This window comes from Carcharhinus amblyrhynchos, chromosome 1 (assembly GCF_965287045.1).
Source record: "Carcharhinus amblyrhynchos chromosome 1, sCarAmb.v2.hapA, whole genome shotgun sequence".
NCBI lineage: Eukaryota > Metazoa > Chordata > Chondrichthyes > Carcharhiniformes > Carcharhinidae > Carcharhinus > Carcharhinus amblyrhynchos.
In genome coordinates this window covers 128,038,845-128,053,687 of record NC_137324.1, presented here as the reverse complement: position 1 = coordinate 128,053,687, position 14,843 = coordinate 128,038,845, and the positions used below count along the sequence as shown (strand labels likewise).

Here is a 14,843-nt window from a genome sequence, read left to right as displayed (position 1 = left end):
GGACTTTTTTCTCTAGAGCGTAGAAGGCTGATGGGTGTCTTATAGAGGTCTATATAATAATGAAGGGCATAGATCAGCAAGATCTAATCAATATATTTTCCCAAAAGGTAGAGGAGTCTAGAACTAGAGGGCATAGGTTTAAAGGTGAGAGGGGAGAGATGCAAAAGTGTCAGTAGGGGCAATTTCTTTCAGAGGGTAGTCATGTCTGGAACAAGCTGCCAGAGATAGTAGTAGAGGCAGGTACAATTTTGTCTTTTTAAAAGTAAAATATTTAGAGAGTTACATGGGTAAGATGGGTAGAGAAGGTTATGAACCAAATGCAGGCAATTGTGATTAGCTTAGGAGTTTTAAAAAAAGGGGTGGCATGGACATGTTGGGCTGTAGGGCCTATTTCCATGCTATACACCTCTATGACTCTATGCCAAAAAGGACATTCTGCCTATCACGCAAAGGAGTAATGTGGTATATGAACTTCAATGTTGGAGTGATGCTAGGTATGTAGACTGTACATCCCAAATTCTGGCAGATTGTATCAAACAACATGAATCTTTGGCTGTTCACAACAGACAAGGTACTAACTGTGCCCAACCCGCTCTTGCTTGCAAAATTCAAAACAGCATCAAACATTAAATGTTATTCCATGATTGAAAGACATTTGTAAAAAAGTCTTGTGTGCTAAGAATCACACTGTTTTCCAATTTATAACAATTAGGCTTGCAGTGTTGTAGCTTCTAGCACACACAATTGTACATATATTTGAAAAAAGGTACTATTCTTTGTGGGCAGAAAGAATATTTACACATTATGCCCATTTCAACTAAACAAATCAGGCGACAGCCATTCTCTGGTTCATTTGCCAAGGCAATGCCTTAGCCAACCTGCCTGGTTTAAATTTAAACTAAGCTAGGCAGTTAACTGTCAGTCATTAATTCATTGGTGCATTCTCCATGGCAACAACCAATCAGCACTCTTCTCATGAAGTATAAATTGTTATACATGAAGTATAAATTTGTTTCCTGTGAATTATCATGAGTACAAGATGTGGCCAAAAGGGCCATCTAAAATGGTGATTTGTAAAGCACTCTGGGACAATTGGGCAAAAATTAAAACGACAGGCTGCAGTTTAAAGACAGAGACAAACAGGCTGCAACCCTGACGAGTGAATAAAGAGGAGATGGATCATCTCCAGGATGAGAGAGACTTTCTGGTCACACTGGGTTGTGTACCAGACATATGGGTACCGTGAACCCTTATTTAGGAGGGAGGTATGTGACCTATGTGCCTCCAGCACCTCCTGACATGGCTGTTGGGGACACACCCAGAGATTGGTGGGGTAGCACCTGATTGGACTCTTATTGATCAGGGGGATCAAATCCTGATCAATTGATTGACAATGGCCAGAAGGGGCGTGAAACCAAATGGGTTATAAAGGGTGCTGCGCAACCAAAAATCTCTCCAACTCCACGGACAACCAGCATGAGGAGAGCCACCACACCCGAGTAGGAAGGAAGGAAGGAAGGAAGACCAGAGCCAGAGCCAGAGCCAGAGCCAGAGCCAGAGCCAGAGCACTAGACCAGACCAAACCAAACTATGCAGATGACTAACGAGACCAGTGCACAGATAAAGGCCAATATCTGCTTGGGTACTTGTCAGTCACGTAAAGTCAAGGTCTTGTATTGGACTTGAACTTTAGTATTTTCCTTAAGATAACTTATTGTTGGTTGGGTGGGTGATTATTAATTATGTGGGTTTAAATAGATATTGGTTGTACTAATAAGACGTCTACTCGTAGTTATTTGTCCACCGTATAAGGGTTAAAACGGACTGTGCGGCAGGCAACAGAGATGAAAAGGTTTGGCAACAAGTCTTTTTCAGCAATACTGTCCCAAATGACTACATCATAGTTTACTTTATTTTTAAAATATACACAGAAAAGTCACATGTACCCATGACCAGCTAGTCAGGGTATTTCACATTTGTATAAACACTAAAAAAAAACAATTAGGGCTAATCCAGTTTAAGAAAACATTGAAATAATTTGCAAATATAAATGATTTAGCTCCATTATACTGATGGATGCAAGAAAATCAAAGGTCTGTGATTCCATATGAAATGATATCTCCTATAATGTAAATTACTGTTCAATTTACATTGAATTACCTTTTTCATCCTCAAATTGTGGATCCAATGGTTCCAATTTATCTGGATATAAAAATACCACAATGATGAAGGAAACACAATGTTGTTTAGTCTGTTATCCTCTACAAAGAACATGAAATCTTTTCTCATATGGTGTCCTGTACAATATTTATTCAACAATCAACATTATAAAAAATAGTTCATCTACTCATTATTCCATTGATGCTTGCAGGAGCTGGGTATGAGCAAATTGGCAGCTGCATTTCAATAGTGATTACATTTCAAAGATAATTCTTTATTCTAAAGCATTTTGAGGTGTCCAGTGGTCAGAAAAGGCACAATATAAACACAAGTTAAAAAATTTTTTAAAAAAGTTAAAAATAATAAAAGGCACTTTCCTACTAGCAACAGTAACCAAGCTTTAAAAATAACCTATTGGCTGTGAAGTAGTTTGAAATCTATTGAACATGATGCAGTTTTTTTTTTTAAATTTACTTTTAGGAATATAGGAATGGGATAGGCCATTTAGCCCCTCGCACCCATTCTGTCATTCAACGGGCAACCTATGACCTAAATCCATATACGCCCCTTTGCCTTTGGTTTTTTTTTTAAACTCTTACCATGGATTTAAAATTTATCTTTGATCTAGCATCAATCATCATTTGTGTTGAGACTTCCAAACTTCTACCATTCTTTTTGTATGCAGAAGTGTATCCAAATTCCACTGAAATTTTAGACTCTGTCCCTTCCAAACAGGAGAAAGTTTCTCTCAATCAGCCCTGTCTGTCCTAAATTCCAGGGACTAAAACTCGAGTTGCATAATCTATCCTAACACATCCTCCAGATGTTGGCAATAGTACCACAGAAACAGTGCTAGGACCTCAGCTACTCACAATGCATATTCATGATTTAGATGAGGGAAACAAAAGTATTATCTCTAAGTTTGTAGATGACACAAAGCTGGGCAGGAGGGCTGAGGTGGGGAGGATGCAGAGATGTTTCAGTGTGTTTTAGGCAAGCTGAGCAAGTGGCCAAATGCATGGCCGATGCAGTATAATGTGGATCAAATGTGAGATTATTCAATTTGGTAGCAAAAACAGGACGGCAAATTATCCAAATGGCTAAAGGGTGGGGCGGGGCGGGGGGGTGCGGAATATAATGAGACCCAAGTGTCCTTCTACACCAGTCATTGAAAGTAAGCATGCAGGTGCAGCAGAGGGTAAAGACGGCAAATGGTATGCTGGCCTTCATTGAGGGGGAATTCTAGTACAGGAGCAGGGATGCCTTGCTGCAGTTATACAGGGCTGTGGAGACACCAAACCTGGAATATTCCATGTAGTTTTGGTTTCCTTATCTGACAATGTTTTTGCTCTGGAGGGAATGCAGGAAAGGTTTACCACACTGACTCATGGGATGGTAGGACTGCTGTATGAAGAGAGACTGAGTTGGTTAGGATTATATTTGCTTGAGTTCAGGGTAAACCATTTAAGACTGAGGAGGAGAAATTTCTTCATCAAGACAGTGGTAAGCCTGTGGAATTCTCTACCACAGAAAGCAGTTACCATTGCAAATTTTCAAGGAGTTAGTTAAAAGTTCTTGGGGTTAAAGGGATCAAAAGGATGCGGGGAAAAAAAAAATGGAACGCGGTTACTGAGTTGGATGATCATCCATGAACATGATGAATGGCACAGCAAGCTTGAAGGGCTGAGTTGCCTACTCCTGCTCATTTTTTTTTTTAAAATGTACCTATATTTAAGAGACATCAGTGAGTCTGTTGAGTTTATTGTGCTAACGCACAAATCATCATATTTATTAAATTCAATTTTGCAATATGCCACGATGGGATTGAAACTCATGGCTTCTTAATTGGCAATCCATCTCATGGCTACAAAGCTCCTAGAGCCACTTAAATTCTACCTCATTAAAAAGTTTATTTCTACTGTAGTTCTCACTTACCCAAGCGATAGACTTTACTGACGTCAGTCTGAGTCATCTCCTGGAGTGTCTTCAAGGAATCTTCTTCTTTGAACTCATCCAGTTCCGCAAAAAAGTATTTTTCTGCTTCATCAATAAACAGCAGATTTTTTGCCCTAAAGATAATCATATTATTTTGATGAATGTGATGCTCTGTAACAGGCCACAAGGTGGTGTATGAGGTTACTGCTGGGTGAATATATTTCTAGTGTGCTCTCCCAGCAAGGAATCCCCTCATTTTTGCTCTATTTTTCACCAATGCCAGGTTTGGACCTCCTTGTGCATCACTGCAGTGGCATTAATTCCAAGCCCTACCACTGTGCACTGCAGCTGACAACACTATAAACTGGCATTGTTTTCAAACCATTAAATATGATTTGAAACCATTAAATAGAATTTTAAATTTTAATTTTGTGGAGAACACTTGTTTTAACATGAATCAGCAGTCAGGGTGAAATGGTATGTGACCTACACTTCTGACACACTGATAGCTGTAAAGAACATTGTGCAGAATACTGTAACATACGTAGGCACAAAGGGTGCTGCGTCAATTTTGGCATTTAACTGCTAGAATTACAAAAATTAAAGAGGTATGCATATAATCACAGGGTTTAAAACAGCAGTGACATGGACTGCTAAAGTTGAGATATACATACAACTTTCTTGCAATGACGTGCATTTGCTTCAGTGCATTATGCTAGTGCAATGAGTGATCCTATTTTATAAATATAATAATATTTTAAGTCTGAAGCAAAAGGTCACAACTTTTTGCAGTTTTTAGATGTTCCAAAGTAGGTAGAAACTAACTTAATTCATCTAATTGTATTTAAGCGTTGTCTTCTGGTCAGCCACATATGTGATTTCCTTGATGAAAATTGAGGACAAATCCAGCAAACTCTGTGGTGTGGTTTTCTCTGCTCTTGATGGTATTTAAATCCGACAGAGAGTCAAGGGGATGCCTTAGAGTGAAGTGGCAGTGATGTCAGCAAGCAAGTAGGCAATCAAATTGAAGTATTCACACACTTAAATATTCAGATAGCAAAATAAAAATGTGACTGTATTAAGACAGAAGTTAAAATAAACAAGCTTTAAATGTTTTTAAGTATATGAAATATAAAATAATGTTTAATCACTGTAAAGAAATGAGAAGTGTGGTGATTAAGGTTAGTAAATTACAAGCACAAATAACAATATAGGATAGCATTGATAATAAAAGGGGGCTTTTTAATGGTGAGGACTGGATCCTTAGTATAAGCGATATAAAGTGTTCAGAAAATAAAAAGAGAAATTAAAAAAAAAAAGGTGGTGTGGAGGAAGTACTGTTTAGGAAAATCTTTTTAGTGTTGGAAAAAGGGGATGTCCTTGGAGGCAAGAACAGGGTCCACTTGGTTAGAATTGAGAAGTAGAAAAAGATAAGACCACTTGGGATATCCTATCGGTCTCATAGTTGTGAGAGATAGAGGAACACATCTGCAGGAAATCCCAGATGTGGAAGAATTATTGAGTAATGGCACTATTAGAGGATGTTATCCCAACCAATATTTGGGTAATTGTTAGTGTGAAGAGTGAAAAGAGGGAGAAATTTCTGACAGGTGTTTGGGAGGTGTCCTCAGCCAAACTAGAAGGAAGGCGTTATAAGGAAAAAAAAGGAGCAGGAGTAGGCCATCTAGCCCTTTGAGCCTGCCCCGCCATTCAATTAGATCATGGCTGATCTGAAGTGGATCAGTTCCACCTTCCTGCTTTCTCCCCATAACCCTTAATTCCCTTGTCTATCAGAAACCTATCTACCCGTGACTTAAATATATTTAGTGAGGTGGCCTCCACCACTTCAACAGGTAGAGAATTCCAGAGATTCACCACCCTTTGAGTGAAGAAGTTCCTCCTTAACTCCGATCTAAACTGCCCCCGCCTGCCTTACCTTGAGGCTGTGTCCTCTAGTCCTGCTATCTTTTCTAAGCAGGAAGAAACTCTCTACCTCTATCCCTACCCTATCCATCCCCTTCATTATCTTACACGTCTCTGAGATCCCCCCTCATCCTTCTAAACTCCAACGAGTACAGACCCAGTCTATTTAGCCTCTCCTCATAGTCCAACCCCCTCATCTCCAGTATCAGCCTAATGAACCTCCTCTGAGCTCCCTCCAAGGCCAAAATATCCTTCCACAAGTGCGGCGACCAAAACTGCACACAGTGCTCCAGCTGCGGCCTCACCAGTGCCCTGTACAGTTGCAGCAAGACCTCCGTACTTTTATATTCTATCCCCCTCGCTATAAAGGCCAACATTCCATTCACCTTCTTGATCACCTGCTGCACCTGCAGACTGGGTTTTTGCGACTCGTGCACAAGGACCCCCAGGTCCCTCTGCACCGTAGCATGCTGCAGCTTCTCACCTTTTAAATAATAATCCCTCCTACTATTATTCCTGCCAAAGTGGATAACCTCACACTTGCTAACATTATACTCCATCTGTCAGGTCCTCGCCCACTCGCTCAGCCTATCCAGATTCCTCTGCAGACTTTCCACACCCTCCGCGCAATTTGCTTTTCCACTCATCTTTGTGTCATCAGCAAATTTCATCACCCTACACTCAGCCCCCTCCTCTAGATCATCTATATAAATGGTAAATAGTTGAGGCTCCAGCACCGATCCCTGTGGCATGCCACTCATCACCAACCGCCAACCAGAATAGCACCCATTGATACCAAGTCTCTACTTCCTATTAGACAACCAATCCTCTATCCACGCTAACACCTTACCCCCAACTCCATGCACCCTAACCTTCTGCAACAACCTTTTGTGAGGGACTTTATCAAACGTCTTTTGGAAATCTAAAAACACCACATCCACCGGTTCCCCTCTGTCTACCACACTAGTTACATCCTCATAGAAATCCAATAAGTTCGTCAAACACGACTTCCCCTTAATGAATCCATGCTGCGTCTGCTCAACCAAACCATTCTTTTCTAGGTGCCTCGCTATTTCTTCTTTGATGACGGATTCTAGCATTTTTCCAACTCCAGATGTTAAACTAACCGGCCTATAATTCCCTGCCTTTTGCCTGCTACCTTTTTTAAACAGCGGCATAACATTAGCCGTTTTCCAATCTTCTGGCACTTCCCCGGAATCCAGTGAATTTTGGTAAATAATCACTAAGGCATCCACTATCACCTCTGCCATTTCTTTCAGAACCCTGGGATGCATTCCATCCGGTCCTGGGGACTTGTCCACCTTCAGTCCCATTAGTCTATCAAGCACTACCTCTCTAGTGATAGTAATCGCATTTAGGCCCTCAACTCCTACCATCCTTCTATCTTTAATATCTGGCAAACTATTCGTGTCTTCCTCCGTGAAGACCAAGGTAAAAAAAACTTATTTAAAGCCTCAGCGATTTCCTCATCGCCCACCACTAAATCCCCATTCTCATCCTCCAAGGGTCCAACATTCACTCTAGCCAGCCTCCTCCTCTTTATACATTTGTAAAAACTTTTACTGTTCTTTTTTATATTTAGTGCTAGTTCAGCTTCATAGTCTTTCTTTCCTTTCTTTATCACCTTCTTAGTCATTCTTTTTTTAAAATCTTTCCCAATCTTCTAATCACCCACTATTTTTAGCCACTCTGAACGCATCAGCTTTTAAATTTAATATTCTCCTTTATTTCCTTTGATAACCACGGCTGGTTATCCCTTCTCCTACGGTCCTTCTTTACCATCGGAATATACTTCTGCTGAGTGGTGAAAAAGATCTCCTTAAAAATCCTCCACTGTCCCTCAGCCGTCCTACCAACCAATCTGCGCCCCCAATCTATATTCGCCAATTCCGCTCTCATCTTATCGTACTCCCCTCTGTTCAGAGGACACAGGTTCAGGACCCTACTCTCTCATCCTCCATCTGCATCAGAAATTCAACCATACAATGATCACTCGTCCCAAGAGGATCCCTCACAAGATGATCCCTAATTCTACCTGCCTCGTTACAGAACACTAGATCTAAGATAGCTCGCTCCCTCGTAGGTTCCGTCACACACTGTTCAAGGAAACTATCCCGACAGCATTCCAAGAACTCTTCCTCAAGCCCACCGTGTCCGACTTGGGTCATCCAATCAATATGCAGATTAAAATCCCTCATAATTAATCGCCGTTCTGTTTCTGCACACATCAATTATTTGCTTGTTTATAGCCTGCCCCACCTCAAAGTTATTATTTGGGGGCCTATAGACCACACCCATCAGTGTCTTCCTCCCCTTACTATTCCTTATCTCCACCCACGATTCCACGTTTTGCACTTTGGCGCCTATATCTTCCCTTACTCCTGCCCTGATATTATCCTAATTAACAGAGCTACCCCACCCCCTTTTTCCTCCCATCTTTCCTTCCTAAACACCTGATACCCCTGGACATTCAGCTCCCAGTCCCTGTCACCTTGCAACCACGTTTCCGTAATGGCCACTAGATCATATCCATTTGGGCTGATTTGCGCCATCAGCTCATTCACTTTGTTCCGAATGCTTCGTGCGTCCAGGTAAAGCATCTTTATACCAGCCTTTATCTGGACCTTATTTGTAGAAATCTGGACCTTATTTGTAGTCATCTCATCTGACACAAGGAAATGAGCTGGGCCAAGTAGAGCCAGTATTGATGAGGGAACATTTAGGTAAGCTTGATCATCATATAAAAAGCTTAGATAAGTAATGGAGAAGAGCAAACAACCTAATATAGAACTTCAAAAAAGGAAGAGGCTTAACTTCAATGAGTTGAGGAGGGATCCAGCCAGTGTCATTTTCTACAGCGATCACTCGCCAATGAGTGTGATTGTCCGCCTAAGAAACTTTGTTATTGGTCATGGATTCTTGCGTGGCTGATGAGTCTGATCTTAGAGCTGCATCTTTGACCACACACTTGCCAAGTGTTTCTGGCAGTCGGGGTTGATCCTTGGACACCAGGTTGCTAGTATTCCTTTCCTAGACCGCCTCTTGCCAATTCTCGAATAATTGTATTCCTTTAAATCAGGAGATTCCTCCAGGTAGGATTCTTCCAAGCAAGGATCTCTCAGGCATTAACATCTAGGTTGCATTTCTTGAGGTACGCCTTCAGGGTATCTTTGAAGCACTTCCTTTGTCCTTCTCTTGTTCAGGTGCCTTCCTTGAGCTGGGTGAAAATGATTTTCTTTCAAAGTCAGGACTCTGGTATCATTAGCACATGGCTAGCCTAGCTGAATTGGTTTCGAATGATCGTGGTCTCAATGCTGGTGCCCTTGGCTTCTTCAAGGATGCTGATGCTAGTATGGCAGTCCTCCCAGCTGACAGAGCATCTAGCTCAGATAGCGTTGATGGCACCTCCCCAGGGCCTTGAAGATGCCTTTAAGTAATCCAGCTTCCTGAGCCATATAGAAAAGCTGGGAGGATGACTGGCTTCTACACAAGAATCAGCACAAATAGTCATTGTCTAAGACACTCAGCCTGAGGCATCTGAAGGCAGTACTCGAGGACTGAATACAATATTGGACCACCACATTAATGTTAGCCTTAGAAGAGAGTTGGCCCTCCAGGTAGGGGAAACATTCCCTATTGTGGAGGGATTTCCCTTTGCTCTTGATGCAAGCCAGAGAGACTGGATTTGCCCTGGGATGGGTTGATAGAGAACTCAAGCCTTCATGAGGTTGAGGCCAAGACCAATTCCTCATTACGCTTCCATTAAAGGTGTCAAGCGTGGCTTAGAGATTCTCTTCGAGAGCAGAGGTGGCATTGTCGTCTACATACTGAAATTCCATGAGTGATATCAGTGTCATTTTCTTCCTGGATTTCGATTGGTTGAGATTGAAAAATTTTGCACCCATCTTGCAGATGATGTCCACTTCATTGGGAAGCTTGTTCTTGACAAAGTGAAGGATGGTTGCAATGAATATGGAGAAAAGGGTGGGTTTAATAATACATCTGTGTTGGACTCCAGTCTTGACCTTGAAGGTTTCCGTCAGTGAGGACTGTCACTAACATCTCCTCATGGAGGAGTCAGAATATATGTTGATGAATTAAGCCAGAGTAAAATGCAAATGGAGACTGTGAAGTTTGCATATTCTCAAAGCTTCTGCATGGGTTTTCTCCAGATGTTCCAGTTTCCTTCCATGTCCAAAGCTGTGCAGGTTAGGTGGATTGGCCATGGGATGCAAGAGGTTACAGGGGCATGGGAAGGCCTGGGTGGCATGTTCTTTTGACATGTCGGTGCAGACTTGATGGCCCAGATGGCCTCTTTCTGCACTGTAGGGATTCTATGATAAATAACTTGGATCTAGAAATGCAGAATAAAACTTCAAAAATTACCCATGATACCAAGCAGTGAGGATTGCCTACAATAGTACATAGATGGACTAGCAGAATCAGCAGACACATGGCAGATGGAATTTAAATTTAGATAAGTGTCAGGTGATGCAGTTTGGCAGAAGCAAAAGGAAGCAGCAAAATAATAGCAAAGTTCCAAAGAGTTTACAGAGACAGGAGGGACCTGGGGGCCCATGTGCATTGATCTTTGAAACTCATAGTGCTAACCTGTGCCAGGGGCAGTGCAAGTGGGCAGCCATTCTGGGGGCCAAAAAGGGGGACAGTTCCTTTATGTATGAGGAGAGAAGGGGGCAGGATGAGCACCAAGGCCATTGAAGGGGAACTTGCGGGCATGCAGAGAATGGGAGTTGGCAGTGTTGGGGGGAAAATGGCCAGCAATATTTCTGCAGTGGTGGTGGTGGTGGGGATGGGATGGGGGAGGAATGATTGTGGGAAATGTGGTGCTCCCTACATGGTTTGGTCATGATGGAGGTGGGGGGGGGGGGGCAGCGTGGTGTTGGAAGTGAGTCCCAATGATTTGAGCACGAGGGATGGGGTGGGTGGAGCCCCCGATATCTCTGGTATGGGGAGTTTATTTTTAGTGCTGATTAGGAGTGCTTTACAGAAGCTGCCCCAATCTCTCTGGAGCCTGCCTTGCTGGTCTGAACAGGCCCCACCCTGCCAGATTGACAGCGTAAACTCTACCCACTTCTTTTTCAAAGAGACTCAAGATCTGGACTGAAATCCCGGCTCTGCAACTGGAGAGATACACACTGGTTTAGTCAGAGCCTGACACAAAACATACGGGAACATTCTACACATAGTTAAAGGACAGAAAACAATTGGATTAGAAGGGACAGATGGATTACTATTTAAAGGGTGAAAAGCTGCAGCATGCTACGGTGCTGAAGGACCTGGGGATCCTTGTGCACGAGTCACAAAAACCCAGTCTGCAGGTGATCAACACAGCGATAGGAATGCTAGCCTTTACAGCGAGGGGGATAGAATATAAAAGCAGGGAGGGCTTGCTGCAACTGTACAGGGTACTGGTGAGGCCGCAGCTGGAGTACTGTGTGCAGTTTTGGTCACTGCACTTGCGCAAGGATATTTTGGCCTTGGAGGGAGTGCAGAGGAGGTTCACTAGGCTGATACCAGAGATGAGGGGGTTGGACTATGAAGAGAGACTAAATAGACTGGGTCTGTACTCATTGGAGTTGAGAAGGATGAGGGGGGATCTCAGAGACGTATAAGATAATGAAAGGGATAGATAGGGTAGAGGTCGAGAGATTCTTTCTGCTTAGAAGGGATGGCAGGACTAGAGCGCACAGCCTCAAGATGGGGGGGGGGCTGCAGTTTAGATCGGAGTTGAGGAGGAACTTCTTCACTCAAAGGGTGGTGAATCTCTGGAATTCTCTGCCCGTTGAAGTGGTGGAGGCTACCTCGCTAAATATATTTAAGTCACGGGTAGATAGGTTTCTGATAGACAAGGGAATTAAGGCTTATGGGGAAAAGGCAGGAAAGTGGAACTGATCCACTTCAGATTAGCCATGATCTTACTGAATGGCGGAGCAGGCTCAAAGGGCTAGATGGCCTACTCCTGCTCCTATTTCTTATGTTCTTATGTAATTCAGCCATTTTAAAGCCATTGATTTTTGTCCTTATTTTCTCTGCCAGATGGCGGGGAATCTTATTACATAACCTCATTGTGTTGTAATACACCAAGGTCACATCTGTTTCCATTATTGGCAATAATCTTTTCAGATGAGACACTAAACTAACAACCTAATTCCTAACAGATAGACATGTTGATGTAAAAAGATCTCATAGCACTCTGCTGCAAGTGTTTGGCCAATATTTATCCCTCAATTAACATGACAGAATCATTATCACATTGTTGTTTGTGGAGGTTTGCTGTGCATAAATTGGCTGCTGGATTTGCTATATTGCAAGACAGTGACTACGCTTCAAAAGGATTTTGTTGGCTATGAAATGCTTTGGGACATCCAGTGGTCATGAAAAGTACTATAAATGCAAGTCCTTTTTTCATAGATATAAAAGCAGATAATTTATTTCATTGCTGGTTTGTGGGTCTTGCGGGTAGTGCAAATTCACTACCATCTTTCTCCATGTTACAACAGTGACCGCACTTCAAAAGTGTATCATCAGAATGAGATTGCAAAAGGGACCACAGAAATACAAATAGGTTCTTTTGTATGGTAAAATTAGAATATGACAAGTTTACATAGGATGGTTCCATTAATGGTGGACCAGGATTTTTTTTATATAGAAAAAGTTGACAAGGACTGTGAAGATGCAAAATGTTCATACATTAATAGATGCAGGGATTAAGGGGTTGACTGGTGTCATAAATTAGTAGTCAACTGTTCTTTTAATGTCAAATTGATTCAAGAAAACATGTTCAGAGATAAAAAAGACTTATATAACCCGACTGTATGGTTCCATGTCAAATTATTCACTACAGATTTAACTCACATCTACTAGTTGTGGCTCCATAACACAAACCTGAACATGATTTAATACAGATATCATCTTGCCTTATAGTAGAATGACAATGCTTTGTAACATGAGTAGAAGACTTCCTACTTCTGATTAAAGGTAATCAACATTATTAATGGGTTCTCTTTTTATAAATACTACTTGATCTGCTGAGTATTTCCAGCATTTTCTGTTCATGCTTTAGATTTCCAGTGCCTGCGGTATTTTGCTTTAGAATGTTAAATTTTTTTTGGAAAGAGATTATCGTGCATTAGTTAACCAACAACGACTTAATTTCTCAGCAGTGGTCTAGGTTCTCCGGTAGCAGGATTCTCTGCTCCCACTGGCAGCACATCCCTGGTGGCAGGTTGCCCAGCAGTTGGGTGGCTTCAATGGGAAATCTCATTGACAGTGGCAAACTAGAAATCCTGCTGCCAGCGAATGGTGCGCCACCTCCTACATGCTGGGTCAATGAAGATCTGACCACATTAATTTCATTTTTCCAGTGCTTGGTCCATAGGCCTGGAAGCTACTGCAGCACAAGTGAATATCTAAATGCTTCTTAAAATATTGAGAGTTTCTGATTCAACCACCCTTTCAGGGAGCGAGTTCCACACTTCCAGCCACCTTCAGGGATCTATGGATATGCACTCCAAGGTCCCCCTGATCTTCAGTACTTTCTAGGATCCGACCATTCATAATGTAATCCTTTGTCCTGTTAGCACTCCCCAAGTACATTACCTCACACCTTTCCAGGTTGAATTCCAATTCTGTTAGCATCTTCTCAAACCATAAAGTTTAAAATCTTAGAATCCTGGCTGCCCTTCCCTGAGCTCTATCCAACATGTCAATGTCCTTTAGAGTAGAAAGCAATCAGAATTACACACAGTTTTAAACTGTACTGTGCAATATTAGTAATAAACTTGTTTGGAAGTTTCTTTGGTATTTTAGTTAATCCACACAAAACATCTCCCTCCATTTTTTTTTGCATAGTTGACCCTATTTTTAAATGCTGCGTGTGCGATATCTAGTTCAATTTCTTGATTCATCTCATCTTTATTGCTACTGGTTTTAACCTAAGTGTATAATTTCAAAGGTATGCACAGCCTCCAATTCCTTGTTTAAGACTAACAATGAGTCATAGGATGGATGTAGCTTAATTCAATGATGTGTTCCAAAAAGTGAAAACAAAAACTACTTACAGTGGCATAAAGTCTTTTGGTTTCACATGATTTATTTTCACAAATCCAGTTTTCCCACTTGCTTCATTTCTCCCCAGAAACCACTGCAGACATGTGCTGAGGAAGCCAATGATCACAATCCTGTCCCCCATCTGGAAGCTCAGTTCATCAGGTCCAACACCATCATAATCGACCACTGCTATGCAGGACCCCTGTCCTGGGCAAACAATTAAAGCATGTTGAAAACCAACTTTTTAAAGACACTGCCATCTATTTGCAATGCTGCTTTTCCTCAGCCATCTTCTTAAAGCTGATGTCCCTTGTGTTTTAATTATTTTTCTCCACCTGTATTTTTCTCTCTATGAACTGTTGTAAGACATGAGCAACTTACCAAGTGGATGAGAAAATTCTGTTGCCGTGTTGTTCCATGCACCGAGGCCATCACCGTACCCTTTGAAAAACCATCTAAAAACAGACCAAATGCCCATTCAAAATTATTCAGCCCATGTAATGATTATTAACTTCGAGCCAGAATATTCTTGCCAGCTTATAAGATATACCCACATTTATAAAATTCATGTGAGAAAGCATAACTTTAGGCTCCAATACAGAGTTTTCCACTTTTCTCTTGTGTGTCTGTAATTTTCTGCTCATTGCAATAAATGAGAAAAATTGTGAGCTACCAAATGCTGAGATGGTATATGGTATAAGAGACAGCCATATGGAAGCAAAGGTGACATGGAG

At 41.8% G+C, this 14,843-nt stretch overlaps 1 protein-coding gene across 2 annotated transcripts in view; it reads right to left on the bottom strand.

Moving 5' to 3' along the window:
- sh3tc1 (SH3 domain and tetratricopeptide repeats 1) overlaps positions 1-14,843 on the bottom strand; it is a 54,001-nt gene that overhangs the window by 18,936 nt on the left and 20,222 nt on the right. For both annotated transcript variants that reach the window (XM_080192320.1, XM_080192331.1), the window contains 4 exons: positions 14,491-14,564; positions 14,121-14,316; positions 4,096-4,229; positions 2,161-2,202 (listed from right to left, as the gene is read on the bottom strand). In XM_080192320.1, the coding sequence (XP_080048446.1) occupies positions 2,161-2,202; positions 4,096-4,229; positions 14,121-14,316; positions 14,491-14,564 (446 nt within the window). The remainder of the gene's footprint in view (positions 1-2,160; positions 2,203-4,095; positions 4,230-14,120; positions 14,317-14,490; positions 14,565-14,843) is intronic.